We start from the raw sequence: 16,164 nt of genomic DNA, 5'->3' as shown, positions 1-16,164 counted from the left end.
TGTACCCTCAGGAGGATCGGTTCATTGTTGGTTTTGGCCTTTTTACAGGATTTGTTGACAGTGAGAAAACCAGTAAGTGGACATTAAGTTAAAGTTTTGCTATCGTAAACCAGCCTCATCACTTTGAAACTACATGGCATGCATCACCTGCGACTCCGTGTCTGCAAACATCACTCAGACTCTATTAGTCCGTCTCTGACAGCATCAGTCACATAAAGCGGTTATGTCTCGTCTTCAGGTACTCACTGTTGGAGCAGCTGCTGAGCTCTGATCTCATGGGAGAGAACAAAGCAGTCTTCTTCTGACCTTTCATCTTGCGGACGGTATCCGAAGAAGCAGAAGCCTTGGCAGCTATCTTGTGCTTCCCTCCTTTGGCAGACGAGTGGACGCCACGCTCCTTCATCCGACTTTCCGCAGACTTGCCCTTCGACTTGTCTAATTTGGAGCCGGAGGCAAGTTTGCGAGAAGCGCCGAGCGAGCCGAGCTGCGAGAGCGAAAGTGCTCTGTCGAGGTCTGACGCCAGCTGCTCCTGCTCGCACATGTGACCACGCTTTGCCTTCAACACCTGACAACACCACAAAACCCCCCCAACAAATTAATTCATCTGAACGACGGCACAACACTGCAGACAAAGTCAAAAAAACACGCTGCTTCCTACCTCCAGAGCGTGACTGGTGGACGGCTCCTGGTCGTTCCAGCTCTTCTTCTTCTTTTTCTTCTTCTTCTTCACCTTCACCCCTCCACTTCCCGCCTCGGCCTCCTCTTCTTCTCTGGACACCCTGAACCTCTTCCTCTGTCCATCCCCAGCTTCAGAGTCCTCAGAGTATTGCACCGACCTACCCACCCTAAGACATCGGAGTATTTTTACTGCATGTATTGCATATAAATTAGTAAAACTGGCTGAACAGAGTAGTAGATCTCACTCACTTTCCAGGCCTGCTGTCCAGTTTGGGAGGTGTACTCAAGTGTTTCCTCTTCCTTGGTCGCCCTCTGCCACGTCTGGTGAGACTCCGCCTCTCGTCCTCCTGCTGCTGCCGCTCACTGACATATGTATAAAAGAGTTAAAGGTGAGTGTTTGTCTGGGATGGAGGTGTGGGAACATTTTTTACAGGTGCAATCCAACAGCAGCAGTGTGATTAACACTGAAGATGTGAAACCATTAAAGGAGAAGGTGTGTCCAATCTTTTGACTCACCGTTTGTCTCGGCGTCTCTGCAGCTTGCTCAGATCTCTCTGCTTCTCCTTGTACGTCTTCTGCAGCTCTGCCAGGCGAACGCGGTACTCCACTTCAACTGCGTCCAACATGTCCACGGACATTTTACTGTACAACTGCAGCGAACAGAGAAAAGTCACAAGTGTTACCAAACCCCCGACACATTTTCTAACATCATTGGGTGACCAGATGACATTAGTCTTCATCTCACCGGCTCCTCCTTCCTCTGCCTCCAGCTGTACTTCTTGTCGGGGTCGAGTGTTCTCGGAAGATCGATGTGGGACTGTTTTTCGATGGCCTCCAACAAAATCTGTCTGCTTGCTTCAAGAAGACAGTCCAGGCCCTCTAATGTCAGATCTGGATGGGAAGAAGAGGATATTAAAACATTAAGAGGGATATTAGTGTCAGCGCCTCTCTCTTCTACCTTTTCTCATATTTACTAACCTTGCTCCTGGCTGATGTGCTCCATCTCCTGTTGGGCCATTTGGCTAAGCAGTGCCATCCCCTCCAATGCGACCATCTCCAGAGCACCAGCGCTGCTGCAGTCTGCATCCAGAGAAGGGTTTTCTATCTGCGGGACGAGTATCGGGGCGGGAGGGGTGCAGGGGCGTGCCTGGGCGATCTCGCTGGCAGTCAGCAGAGCGAGCATCCCTGCCATGGGATCCTGTGGGCTGATGACCAGCGGGAGCGGCGAGTCGGAGGTGGGTGGAGGATAAACGGGAGTTTCGGTGACACTTTCTTTCTGACTGGGTGTGATTGGAGTGTCTGGACGTTTTTGTTCACATACGACGCTGGCGGTTTGCTCGAGCGACGCACACATCTGAGCCGATTCCTGACTGTCTGACACTGCAGTGATGCACGATGGGTATCGCTCTGGATCCTTGATGGCCTCGGGTTTAGGCTCTGCATCTATGAGCGGAGGAGGAAGAGGGTACGCTGCCTGACAGGAGTAAGATGACACCTCCATTTTGATTTGCCCTCCTTCCTTCTCCTTCTCCCGAACTTCTTCCAGTCTTTCAGCTTGTTGTGGCGGTGGCGGAGGGCTGGGGACGTGCTGAGGTAGCGGTTGAGGCTTCAGCTTCGGGGCCTCCCGGTCTCCCTCTCGGTCCTGTCTGGCTTGTAAAGGGCTGCAGCTCCGCCGGAGAGGACCTAGAGGTTCTGGTGTCATGTCAAGCGGACGCTGCTCTACGCCGGGTTCCTGCTTGAGACAGGATCCCTTTGACGGCTCTAGTTTCTGCGGCTTGATGTCTGCATCCAGCAGCCTCGAATGGAGATGGACTGAAGGTAAAGGGGCAGCAGAGGCAGGAGAGCGGGAGTGGTGGGGTGGGACGACTTCTGTGTTTGACGCTGTGGGTGCTGGGATGTGATAAGGTGGGAAAGGTGAGCCGAATGGAGCGGTGATGGACTGGTACGGGTAACCTGGAGGGAGATCTGCCGTAACAGAGTAAAAATAGAAAAGTTAGAATCACAATTTAGCTGCAGCTGATGCTTAATGTTCGGTTTCTCCAGACTCACCTGAGTAGATGCCTTGAAAAGTTGCAGAGGCTGGCTTCTGTCCTGCTCTCTGCTCCCTCCGTCCCACCTCCCCCTCCTCGGCAGCCTCCTGTTTAGGCCGCCGTGGCGAGGACGGGGGTGGAGAGGCTGAGCAAGGCGAGGGCAGGTGAGGCAGGGGTGTCGGTGGGTGGGACAACACTCTCTGCCCGCCATCCTCTGACTTGAGGGTGGTCACCGGTGACGGGAGCGGAGGCAGCGGGGTGAGGGAGGAGGTAGACGGGGTCGGTGAGCGAGAGGGAGGGGGAGGTTTGCGAGGATGCAGGATGGGTGAAGGAGACGGGGAGGATATCGAGGAGGGGCGAGGTTTGGGGTCGGCATTCCGCTTGTCTGCTTTCTCTTCTATCTCCGGCCGGTGCTCGCTGGCCTTTAAGCGCTCCTGTAACACAGCAGAGGAGGCGGCTTCGTACTCACTCAACACTCAGAACTGTGTCTTGTTATTCAGACGACAACATAAAGTCCACTTACGACTAGCTGTGCGTTCCTCTGCAGCTCCAGGACCTGCGCTGTGTGCTGCTGGATCATGAGGAGCTCCTGTTGTCGGAGCATCTGCTGCTGGGAGAGGAGTTGGAGCTGGGCTGCATGCTGCAGCGAGCTGCCTGTACCGTAAACTCCGGACCACACCGGGCCTCCACGCTCTAGTACATCACCTCCTGCAGAGCAACAAAGGAGAACATGAAGAAGACTGTAAACTTGAAAACTGGAGGCTGTTTGTGCAGCATTCTTACCCAAGTTAAAGGAAGGAACGCATGTTTGACAGCATTGTTACTGCTTCAATTTTAAGAAATGAATCGCTGCTCTATTGTGACGCCTCAAATTAGTTTGTTTTCTCTCACGTTAAGAGGAAGTGTGTATCACTCTCCTCCTGTTTGTGCTGTAAAGCAGCAGATACCAAAAACTTCTGGCACAGTCCACAATAACATATGGAGGCTGTCAATGATCTTGGATTTGGACTTGTTTGTTTGTAGTAATTACTAATACTAACATCTGTTTCAAACATGATTGTTAATTTTTGCTTAAATACATCAAATTGTAAATTTTAAACCAACATCACACGCTCATATTTATACATATATAAGGTGGCTTTCATACCGTAGTGTGGCAGGTGTTCAGTGGGGATGACTATGAGCTGTCCAGACTGTGGGTCCCTGGCAAACTGGTATGGAGGGGGTATGGAGCCTGGCAGGGAAGGTGGGTAGCCTGGAGGGAGGGACTGGTGGAGCGAGGAAGGACCCAGGCCTGAATGGGCAGACGGTGGGAGAAGAAATGGGAAGAAAAAGTGAGAAAAATGAAGAGAAAAGAAACTTACTGCCAAGTTAAAACTAACATTTACTTAGCCTCGTTCGTCACCCGGCAGTTAGAATGATGTTAAAGATAAAATGGAGCAGAATTTAGCCGCTTTCGAGACATTTTGTTGTTTTGCCCTCTGTGTCTAGACAGAGCCGTCCCCTCGGGGAGCTCTGTGTAAACATGCGTGATTTCATAATTTCAGATGTTGCGTGTAAACTCACAGAAGTATGTGAGTATGTGTGTCTTGATGCTGTTTTTTCTGGACAGCGAGCGTCGGAGGAGGAAGGAATGTCCTGCAAAGATCAGGAATGTCTGTGGAACTTGACCTCCTGGAGGCTGCTGCTAGCCGAACCACTCAACGGACAGGCTACGCCTCCACCAATCAGAAAAGGCTACGCGGGCACATGTAGAATTTTTCAGGCACGTCACGTGGGGTTGAACTAATTTAGACTCTTAAGCACCAGGTTGGATAACTCTCATGACAGAGAGTAAGATGTAAATGCTCACTGAAAAGGGCAATAGCTGTTGCTCCACGCTGCTGTTCCTCATTTCTTCTCCAAAGTACATTCAATCACTTCTGATATGAGTCGTAAAATTCTTGAAGTCACTAAATACATCTTACTTTAGTGGTTTTATAAAAGGTGCCACAAAGAATGTTAAGAATCTGGAGAACATCCAAACATGTGTCCAACGTACTGTATGGTGAGCTGGAGAGCCAGACTGGGGGAGCTCCAGGCCGGGGCATCCAAGGGTGAGAGGTCAGAGTTGAGGGATCTGGAGGCCATCGCCCAGCCCCTCCTGTCACCATAAGGTTCGGGGTCATGAGGCTGGGCGTCATCAAACTGGGCGTGAGGCTGCTAGAGAGCGGGGTGGGGTGCATCTGAGTGAAGTCTGCCAGCTCCTTCGACTCTCTGGAAGAAAACCAGACAGATTTTAAATCATGTTGATGTCACACTGACTTGTAATCAAGTGAATGGTGTCTCTCTGTCTCATTCGTACGTCTGTCCTCACACTATGTAACTTTGTGCTCCGGGTACGACCACCAACGAGAAGTACGTAACGCTTTACGGCACTAAGTCACACACCACCAACTATTTCACTGATTCTGGTGAAACTGGATCATATTTTATGGAGAAAATGTTTTCTGGTTTTCCCTCTGGTGTCCTCTGGCTGCTCCGTCTCAACTCTCTGTGAATTACAGAGTTTCCTGATGGACAGTGAAGTAAACTGCTGCCAACTCAGTTTGTTAGCCAGACTGTGAGCACGGAGCACTGGGGGAGTGTTAGTGTTTGTACCACAGGAGTTTTGGACTACAGAGAAGAGGAGTGGTGTCGTGCCAGAACAGGAGCTCAGCAAGCAAGCAAAGTAAGCAGGCTCAGCAGCACTCAGAAGTAAAAAGACTGAAGAGGACTTTGACAGAGGAGGCTCGCTAGTTTTTGATCATAAGTAATATAATCATAACAAGTACACGTGTACAGCTGTCCATATTTACCACAGGGACATTACACTCTTACAACTGGGGGGCACTAAATCACAAAAATACAAATTTCTAAGCAGAGTTGTTTTAATATTAAGTCCATATTTTTCGTCACAGTTGACCGCTAACTCATTCAAGTTTGGGTTAGTCTGGATAAACTGGCTTTCTTCCTTTACCTGAGCACTTTCTCCTGCTCGCGCTCGAGTCGTCCGGCGAGAAGTCGGTCATCGTGGTGACGAGAGCGCTCCTCCCCTCGCTCCTCATCTAGGTTCAAACACACGGAGGGAAACAGATTAGATAAAGATGTTCAGTAGCTGCATTGTTGAGGCTCTAAAACTCGCATAACATACAGTAAGAAGATCGAGCAATACTGGAAAGATATGTGGCGAGAAGAGGGTGACAGCAGAGGAGAGAAGGTGACACTGGGTATATAATGGTGACACGACACGGCATGTCAAAACGAGAAGGAGAAGCTAAAAATATAATGTTGAGCCAGAGCCTGAACGCGCACATGCACGCACGCACACACACACACACACAGTACAAACACAAATGGAGTGACAGCTCTCACACTGAGTGTCAGCTCTTATCAGTTATTAGTCTGGTGCCTCAGGAGACGTGTGAACATACCACTACTGCCTTACCACACACACTCACACAGAGCCTTAAAGCTATCCTGCTTACTATGGAAGGCCGATGGCAAAAGACAGAGATGGAGAGAGGAAAAAAAGAAGAAGAAGAAAAAAAGGGCAGCACTCAACCGAGCAATCCAGAATAAACATGAGGATCTCCTCCTCCTCCTCCTTAACCCTCTTCCATCCCTTTCTCGCTGACTGAAGGTCCCCCGAGCAGCAGGAAGGTTTTTAAACAAGTGTGCTGAACCCTTCAGTTCTGCTCTAAAAAAAGTGGGAGCCTGTAAACGGACAAGAGACTTTAACAAACCCTGACATGCTCCGCAGGAAAGGTTTCAAGACTGTTACCAAGGTTACAGGGAGCCTGTCCCACATGCTATCCTCTCTGCATCAGAAAGCCAGCGATTAGCGCTGCACGCCGACCTCCCCAATCCTCCCGCCATCTCACACTTTACTTCCCGACATACCTCTTCTCTGTTCCCGTCTATCAACCTATCGATCCATCTCTTATCGTTAGCCTATCCTTCTTCATCTCCTTCCTGCTTCCATCCATCCATTCATCTATTTATGTTTCTGTGTAAATCCCCTGCTGTTTATTTAGAGCTCTACTCGGTGTGAGCGACCAATCACTCTGCTCAAGCACGGAGATAAATTAATGCCCCCCAACATGCAAACACACAAACGTCAACAGAACTTTACACATGATCCCTCGCACCACTCTCAAGACTTGATTTGTGTCCGATGGTTTGAGGGTGAGAGAGACAGCAGTGGTTGAGTGACATAGCTCTCTCTCGGTTAATCAGTGAAATAAAGGTGGAATGGGCTGTGGGTGTTGTGGAGAAATTGCTGAAGTCAAAGGTCAATGGTGAGGTCAGGAGGGAAGAAAGTGTTCAGGAGCCTCTGATGTCTTATGCTGTATTATTTATTGACATTTGATCAAGGAGAACTAGAGACACTCTCAGAAGTGCCTGAGTTGGTCTCACATTCTGCTGAACTCGTGATGGTGGATAGACTTTAAACCCAAAGATCACACCCCAAATACTACACGCCCCAGAATTAGTCAAAGAGAATGTCTTTACTCTTGGAGGTGTTATTGTCAACACATTCTAGTCTGGGGACACAGATGTCTGTTTACGCAGATTGGAACGGCAATAACAAGATATCTATTATGTCTAGGAAGGCAGCAACAGGTCTCTTCAACCCTGGCCACCACAGTGTTGAGATATGGTGGCACCCAGTCAAAGAAACAATTAATACTGCCGAGGACCACAAGGCTCACACGTGACCTCAGAAAATTCCACAACAGTGGGCGTGTGTCTATTTGTGCTGAACGTAACAGCTATGAAAAACAATCAGGAAATAATCTTTTGTTTCTCTGATTAACTGACTTTATTAATGCCGGCGCTCCCTCACTCTCATTCACTGCTTGTCACTCAACCACTGCTGTCTTTCTCTTTCAAACCATCGGACACAAACCAAATTAAACTTCTCCATGTCGCTATTTTGCAGCGTAAATTGGAATCAGACTCAGAAGCTGGGTATATGAAATAAACAGAATCAGAACACAACAGGTAGAGTGTCAGAGTTTAGCTCAGAGACATTTCAGGCTGACTGTGGAGGAGTCTGACTGATCTGAGCATCTGACATCGGGCTGAATTTTTCCAAAACTTCACTGTTGCAGGTTTCTAATTTTTGGAGAAAATACAAAACACACTACTACCACTCAAATGAATGAAAAACCTGCATTTCTTTACTTCCTGACATACCTCTTCTCTCTTCCCGTCTATCAAACTATCAATCCATCTCTCATCATTAGCCTATCCTCCTCCTCCCCTCCATCCATTTGTGTTTTCTGTGTAAATCCTCTGCTGTTTATTTAGAGCTCTACTCTGCTCAAGCGTTGAATAAACGCCCCCTAAACACGTGCACATACACGCAAACACACAAACATCAACAGCATTTTTTACACACAATCCCTCACATGCACAGTCCATCACTCTCAGGACTGATCCATTGCTTAGCAACGCACCCATGGCTCTTATTGTAATTCAAGGCTTGTTTGTAGCTTTTAGCTGCACTCTGTAATGACATGTTTAATGCAGAGAGGGGTGGAGGTGGAGGTGGTGATGAAGAAAAGAGTGGAGAAAGGAGCAAGGGGGCCTGAGGTGGGACAAGGAGGGAGCGCCGCTACAAAAGAGAGAGGCTTCTCAAGAGAGGAAGGAAAAGGGTGGAGAGGGAGGAAGGCATTCAATGAAATGAAAAGAGCAAGAGAGGGAACTGTGGGAGGACAGCGAGAGAAACTGAAACAAGCAGAAAGAGATGGAGAGCTGAATGACCTTGACGTACAAGAATAGAGCGCTGTATGGCGAGAATTGCTATGCAGCCAACACACTCGCCAAAAAAAAAGAAAAAAAAAAAGGGCCTTTCAACAAAATACAACCCATGACATAATTAGTCATTTGAGAGAGAGTGAAGAAGGAAGGGGGGGTGGGGGGTTGTTTTTACTATTCCAATCACGTTACATGCATGAACACCTCAAAGTCAAATGGGGCTGAGGAAACATGACTTTGATCCAAAAGAAAATGAATCCTCCATTATTCATGGGAACCGAAATGAGGAATCATTTGCTCTCGGTTCATTTAACTAAGGGGATCTACGTTCCCCGCAGTGTGATTCGGAGAGAAGCCACAAGCTTCGCGAGAAAGAGAGAGAGAGTTGAAAGCAAATGTGCCAGAAAATACATTAGAAAAATGTTTCCGATAAATGAAGTGCACTTCATTTAACTTGCCAGAAACTATAAAATCTAAAGAAAATTGGACTTGTGTGATTGAGTGAACGTCACCACCAAGAGACTTTTTGGCAAGTGCTTCAAGATCTACATCCACCAAAAACAACTCGCGTTTCATTTGTTTCATTCAGAAGTAAGAAAATTAGATTTAGCAGAATGAAATAAGTGATGATGAAGCATTAGAATGATCGATTAGCAGATCAGTCTGTCGTTACATCGTAAAGGGTAGATTCAAACAAAAACACAGGACTTTTCATTCATTTCAGTTTGGGTAGTATGTTTTGGCTGCAGTGATGCGACAGAGAAGTTGAGCTGGTTCCAACTTTTAGAAAAAAAAAATCGGCCAATCAGACGATCAGACCGGTCAGCCTGAAATGTCTCTGAAACTGAGACTAATCTAAACTCTGATACTCTAGTCTGGTTGCTGTGTTTAGACACCCCTGCAATTCATACCGCTGCCACCAAAACAGACTACCCCTACTCAAATCACTCTGTCTGAATGTACCCTTACTCGTACAATGTAGTTACCTTTGATCACTGTTTGCAGCAGGGTTCTCTGGGAGTCTGAAGGTCCACTGGTTTGTTTACTGCTGCTCCCGCTGTCTCTCTGTCGTGCCACAGCTACAGCAATGCCAACTGGAGGATGCCGCACCTCCCCTTCGCCTTCCCGGCCAAATGAGCGGGCGCTGTCCGGCCGCTCCTGCTCCCTCTTCAGCTGTGGCGGTACCCTCAACGCCCCCGATCCCACGGATACCCTTTCCCTGTCTCGCTCCCTCTCCCTTTCCCGCTCTCTCTCCTTTTCCCTCTCTCTTTCTCTTTCGCGTTCTCTCTCTTTTTCCCGCTCCCGCTCTCTTTCAGCTTCTGTCACGATGCTACCCAGACCACCAAAGGGGCCTCGGCCATCAACAGCTAGCCTGGATGACCCGGAACCCTCGGCGGCAAAGTTCCCACTGTATTTAATCAGACTCTGCATGGCTGAAACCTCTGTGGGATCCGACCCCGCTCCCCCGCCTCGCTCTCCACCACCACTAACAGACCCTCCTGCCAACGACGCCCCAGGTCTGTAGAGTGCAGATGGGTCCAGGTAGCGTCTTTGACTCCCCTCCTCACCTGCATGCCCATGTCCGTGTGGGGAGGGGTGTGTTTGGGGTGAATGGTGGTTGTTGCTGGGCCGGTGGGTCGTGTGAGGCGAATGGGATATTTGTGTGTGTGTCTGCTGGCTATGGGGGGAGGAGAGTGTGTGTCCGTGTTGGGCCGCCAGGGCAGCCATGTGACTCGTGGCATAGTTAGCTAATGGGCTGATGGTATTCCACTTAGGCTCCGCCCCTGCCCGCTCTATGCCCAATCGGAGCGAGTGCTTAGGGATGTCCCTGGTTTCCGGGCTGAACCTTGATTGACTGGAGGAATACGACGGGTCCTGTCCTCGTTTGCCAATGGAGCCATTGGAACAAATGACAGAACCTTCCTCTCTTTGATTGCCTGAATCGCTGGACTGGGAGAGTCGAGGATGCTCCATCAAGCTCCTCTCAGGAAACCTGTAGCTCTCCCTCTCCCTGTTTCTGTCGCGCTCTCGTTCTCGGTCTCTGTCGCGCTCTCGTTCTCGGTCGCGTTCCCTTTCTCTTTCTCTGTCTCTGTGTTTTTCACCGTGTTTGTCGCGGGCCTGCGAGGCGATCTGGATGGGCCCGGCCCGCTCGTCGTAAACCTCCACAGAAGGCACATATGTCGGTGCGCTGACTCGCTGCTCTCTGATAGGCTCTCTAGACGCGGAGGAGGAAGGGTGGGGTGGGCCAGCAGCGACGGCGGGCTGAAGCGGAGGAGGATGGCCGTAGGAGATGTGGAGGGCTCCGGCCGCTGCCGCCACAGAGTCACTCCTCCTTTGTCTGTCTGAGTGTGAGTTTGAGTTATTTGCGTTAGAGTTATGGGTGTGGTGGGGTCGAGACTCTTCATCCCGACCCCCTCTGTCTGTTTCTGGTCCATGAAACCTCCCCGCACCTCCACCTGAAGGGAAGGAGGGCCGAGGAGGCGACGGTCTGGATCTGGGTTCTGCTGTGGAGGGTTGGGAGTGCGACTTCTGCTGCTGGTGGTGGTGATGGTGGTGATGGTGAGGATGAAAGGACCAAATATCTCTCTCCGTGTCCCGGTCTCTTTCTTTCTCCCGGTCGCCGCTCCTCGCCCGGCGGTCCTCCTCGCTCCTTCCGTCCTGCGTCAGGTCGACCACGCTGTGCGGCCTCTGCTCTTCTCTCGAACGCTCTCGCTCTCTGTCCCTCTCTCTGTCCCTCTCCCCCCTGTAATGCCGATCCCTGCCCCCGTCCCGGGACGTTCTCTGCGGGGGTGTGGAGCTGGACGGCGTGTTTGCAGGTGCAGAAGGAGGATGGAGGGGCAACTGGCTCAAGGAGGCTGGCAGGTAAAAGCCCTCTAAAAGACACAAAAAAAAGATGGTGAGAGGTGAGAATGATAAATATTTAAATGTTGACTTGCCAAGAAAATATAACATTTGCATCATGGTACTGCAAACCTACAGTAGACCTGCAGAGGCACGATACAGTATGCTAAAATTGGTCTTCCAGTCCAGAACAAACCACAAGTCTTCCCACTAACTTCCAACTCCTGCCTTACAGCATAGCAGCGAATATCTACGCTATATTCAGCCACTTATCTCCATGAACGTTGGCGGTGACAGCGACTGACCTTTATGCGAGTCGTAGAGAGGGTGCTGCGAGAGCGAGGGAGGATCCAGGTGCCCCAGGGACAGGTAAGGGCTGGAGTAGAGGCTGCTCGGCAGAGGAGGGTAGCCTGAAGACACACACACAAAACATGTCACACAGAAAAATATTATACAAGAACGTCTTCTGCAGCTCAGTCATGACGATATCAGGACTTTATTTGGAGCTAATGAAGAACCCTGGTTGTTGACTTTGCAGGAAAACCGGCGACTTCTTTAAAAATGTGAGAATTTGCTGCTTTTTTTCTATTGTGCATATTTAATATATCATTTTTAGACAGTGTAAGCTTGAGAGAGACTAGAAAAGAGGTAAAGAGAGGGGCAAGACAAGCAGCGGGTGGGCTGTAGTTGGCCGATACATGGCTTGGGCTGAGTGCTGGTCAAAGCGACATTGTGGTGATCCTTTGAGATCCATTTATAAATGATAGATACGAGATTAAACTGGTAAATCAATGATGAAGGTACTCTTTCATTACATCCGCCTGAAGTTAATGAGTAACTTTAACAGGACTATAAACAGTGGATGAGGTTGGATTGCATACAGTTGCATCATGTTGAGTAACCGATACATCAAACCAAAACTATGTAAAAAACCTGAATTACAAAGTGGTAAATAAAACTCCCTTCATGAAGGTTCTGTGCATTATTTTGAGGCTTTTCACCCCATTTAATATAAGAACAATGTTAGACTGACGCTTCCTGACATATCACTCTTAGTACTCAGGGCTGCAACTGAAGATCAATAAATCTACTGACTATTGACTCAATTAACTGATTAATTGTTTGGTCTGTAGAATGACATCTTCAATTTGTTTAATCCGACCAGCAAACCCAAAGATATTGACTTTACTATCACAGAAGGCTGAAGATCAGATGCCACTTTTGGTTTAAAAATGATTGTAATAACTACAAAGACACACAAACTGACCACAAAGAGACTCTAGTCAAACAAATTTAAGCTTGTGTGAACCAGGCTGGACCACTCAAGTCGACTACGCATCACCTGCCAACGTTTGGTTTTGTTCACGAGGTCAGTTTGAGGTTGATGTTGATGTTGGGGCGAGAGTCTGCCCGACAGCCAGCTGCTGCTCTCGGAGACTGGATCTTAATATAGACAAAGCTTTTGCGTCTGGTGTAATGCTCTGGATTTCTGTGTTAGGGCTGAGCTGGCTGCAACCGTGGCGCTGGCATCGCCGGCTGGTGTCAGTGCGTTAGGCCACATGTAATAAAGAGAGTCTGCCACCCAGAGAGGGTGAGACATTCCCTGTTCCCACACTCTGGTCATTCCAAGAAATATCAAAAGACGCCGCTGCCATTCCAGCATGAAGCGCCGGGGAGAAGTGCCCAAGTATAAATCTGTCTCCTCGCTCCGTTTTTTGAGGTGGCATAAATGCCAGAAGAGGCGGGTGGAGAGGGTTGTCAGCGGTTACAGGAAGGCATAAGAAGACAGAAATATAAGAGGAATGATGTGACGAGAGTAAAGGCATGCAGGATGGATTTCTTGTAAAGCTTCCTTTAACCACAGCTAACTGCTAACCTTGATCTCTGCCAGCTTTGATACAGCAGCTACGGTGCATCCTGAGCATATCCAAATTCTGCCTCTTTAGCTGCCAGCCAAAAAACATGTCCAGCTTTCAGTAACTTTAGCTGCTGCTGAAGCCAGCCACCAGGTATTAAGAATCTCTCCTAGGCCGTGAAGATTTCTATTCATATGAGAGCGAGTGGAGTCTTTAGCCTGGCGGGCGGTTAGTAACCATAGGTTACCATAAATCATAGGTGCAATCATGTGCAAGTTTCGCCGCCCTTAAACGTCCCTGAAGAGACCTAAAAACCGAGACAAAATCTTAAAAACTAAATCACACACAATCTGATTTGCCATGTTTGGAAAAACACTGAACAAGATCTGTGTCACACGGGCGATGCAATCAGTTTTTAAATGAATCCTAAATAGAATCCATTCGCCCTTCTCGCTTTACCTTGCCAAAATGCACCGTGGGATACGTTTCCTCCTATCTGACCTTCCACTCCAGTGAGATTTGATAAGGAGACACAAAAGGACGGAAGGGAACGAGGGCGGAGGGAGCTGAGATTCAATCACTTACTGAACAGGCTTTAAGAAGAGACGCAAAGGACGGCGGGTCCAAGGAGAGGACGAAAACACACACAGATATATATACAAAGATATATACACACACACACACACCTGTGTGTCTAAAACTGTGTTCATAAGCTAGGTCAGATTCTGGGAAAGTAGGGCAGGAGAGCTAGAGAGAGACAGACAGAGACAAAGTGCACATTGGACAGGAAGCTCAAAAAAAGAACAAGAGAGAGGAAGATAGATTACAGTACCGCCTGACAGGCGAAAGTAAGAGACAGGTGGAGGACACAGAAAACGAGAGGCATATAGGACAGAGCCATGAGCACAGCTACCAGCAGAGAGACAGAAATGGAACAGGATCCCACCGGTGTAAGCAATGAGAAACAAGAGGAACGAGCCTCCTGGGCTTTGGACAGGAGGCTCGCTGTGACAAATGTCATAAAAATACGACGTCGCCTGTGTCTTCAAGCATCTGAATTATGCACCCAGACAGAGAAGGGTGGTGAGAAGCCGGAAAAAGAAAGAGAGAGAGAGAGTGATGCTTGGTGTTTGCTGAGGCGATTTACCTTCGTGAGCGTGTGATGCCCAGAGCTGAGCCATCTGCAGACCGCTGGGATTGGCTGATCTGTACGCAGGGTCGGAGGTCAAGGGGGAGGGGCCTGGATAACCTGACAGGAAGGGACTGGAGCCTGCTGGGTAGGCATCGCCTGGAGAGAAGAGGAAGAAAGGAGTCGGTCACCCTCGTAAAAAAACCACAGAACCTAACTAATAAACAACAGAGATTTATACTGTACATTTGGTGTGTGTGTGTGTGTGGTGCACAATCGATACACGCTGGAGCAGCCTGTTGTAATCACATTATGGACTGAGCCACCGTGCACTCTGTTTCCACAAGACAAACCACAGACAGACTGCACAAAGAAGAAAAGGACAGTTAATGTAACCGCCGACTGAAGGAACCACAATAGTCACAGCAGGAGTGAACCATTTGGGGGCGGTCACGAGGGTACGCCCCCTTTCGGGGGGAAGCAGTGATTGGACGAGGCATTGTGGGAGTTGTGTACAGCTGGATCACATCGACACGTTCACTCTCTTGACGGATACAGATCGTCAAATCTGTCGCGGAGGGATTAGATTTAAAATGTTCACATTTCATACCTGTTCATACCAGGTATCAGATTACATTAATGATTGGATAAATATCTCCCTCAGCTGATTTCAAGAGTTTTGAATATACTACATGAGAAACATGATGCAGAGGGCACGGCAATGCTGTCAGTTGATGTGTGTCAAATAGGAAATAGGATAAAAGGAAGTTATCTTTTTAAAGTACTTCCAAGATGAAACTATCTGAACTATTGTTCACAGGAGCAATTGAACCTCTAGCCATGGCTGTTACAAGCTTATCAAGCATAATAATTGGCGGAATAGATCATCGCATTTTCTTATATGCAGATGATATCTGTACTGTGTCACAGTCACCTGGCGGTCATGTTTTGTGTTTTGTAAAAAGCTGTCATGGGTGTAATAAAATCCTGTGCCAACACTTAGGATCTGATTTAACTCCTGATCCAGAGCCAGGGTGAGTACAGTCCCATTTGTGACCTCAGCACTCTGCCCATTATTTTCTTGATTAATCCTACGGTCCATAAAATGTGAAAACACAATCAAAGAATGGCGTAACTGCTCAGAGCCAAACGTCTGAAAGTCAAACATATAAAATCCAAAAGATATTTTCAGTTTTACAAAGAAGCAGAAATCTACATGTTTACAGGTTACATGTTGTTTGAGCCACACAAGGATTAAACATTTACTGCTGTTACAAGCTGAATATGATTAGCTGATAATAAACCTCAGCCACCGTCAGCAATCGATACACAACAAGTAATCAAACTATTAACTAACAGCAGTCAACGTCAGACAACCATATCACACCTTATTAGTTACAGTTAAACATATTAGCCGTTTGTCCTACAACAAACCCCCTTTAAGAAATCTAACTTGAAGAATTCACTAGAAACCCAAAATAAAGGACATCACGTGTCGACATGTCGTCATCAATATAATCTTAGATATTAATAAGATAGACTGTGCTTCTGTATAATCTTCACATTTTGGATTTTGCCTCAACAACTCAAAAAATCACTACCAACATTATTTAAGAGGGAGACGACGTTATGAAGGGGAACCGTTTCAAAAATTAGGTTTCTCACTAAAATAAGATCAGATACACACTGAACTGAAAACTCTGTTAATTCACCATCTGTAGTGTGTTTGACGGGAGTTTTTTCAGCGGTTACCAACATCGCTCGCTGCTGAAGAGATCGCACTGGTATTTTTAAACGGGTTTGATTTTATCGTGATGACGAGACACGAAAAATATTTCCACCAAAG

General features: G+C 48.0%; 1 protein-coding gene across 3 annotated transcripts in view; it reads right to left on the bottom strand.

Moving 5' to 3' along the window:
• Positions 1–16,164, bottom strand: part of tnrc18 (trinucleotide repeat containing 18) — a 47,876-nt gene that overhangs the window by 16,552 nt on the left and 15,160 nt on the right. For all 3 annotated transcript variants that reach the window (XM_019265086.2, XM_019265087.2, XM_027285377.1), the window contains exons 3-16: positions 14,337–14,477; positions 11,639–11,743; positions 9,479–11,365; positions 5,707–5,794; positions 4,750–4,964; positions 3,856–4,002; positions 3,232–3,416; positions 2,728–3,142; positions 1,657–2,643; positions 1,424–1,569; positions 1,195–1,328; positions 928–1,041; positions 659–845; positions 247–565 (exon numbers count right to left, since the gene is read on the bottom strand). In XM_019265086.2, the coding sequence (XP_019120631.2) occupies positions 247–565; positions 659–845; positions 928–1,041; positions 1,195–1,328; positions 1,424–1,569; positions 1,657–2,643; positions 2,728–3,142; positions 3,232–3,416; positions 3,856–4,002; positions 4,750–4,964; positions 5,707–5,794; positions 9,479–11,365; positions 11,639–11,743; positions 14,337–14,477 (5,070 nt within the window). The remainder of the gene's footprint in view (positions 1–246; positions 566–658; positions 846–927; positions 1,042–1,194; positions 1,329–1,423; positions 1,570–1,656; positions 2,644–2,727; positions 3,143–3,231; positions 3,417–3,855; positions 4,003–4,749; positions 4,965–5,706; positions 5,795–9,478; positions 11,366–11,638; positions 11,744–14,336; positions 14,478–16,164) is intronic.

Source organism: Larimichthys crocea, chromosome XII (genome assembly GCF_000972845.2).
Source record: "Larimichthys crocea isolate SSNF chromosome XII, L_crocea_2.0, whole genome shotgun sequence".
NCBI classification, from domain to species: domain Eukaryota; kingdom Metazoa; phylum Chordata; class Actinopteri; family Sciaenidae; genus Larimichthys; species Larimichthys crocea.
Note: the sequence above shows the minus strand (reverse complement) of the source record. Positions and strands in the feature narration are given on the sequence as shown.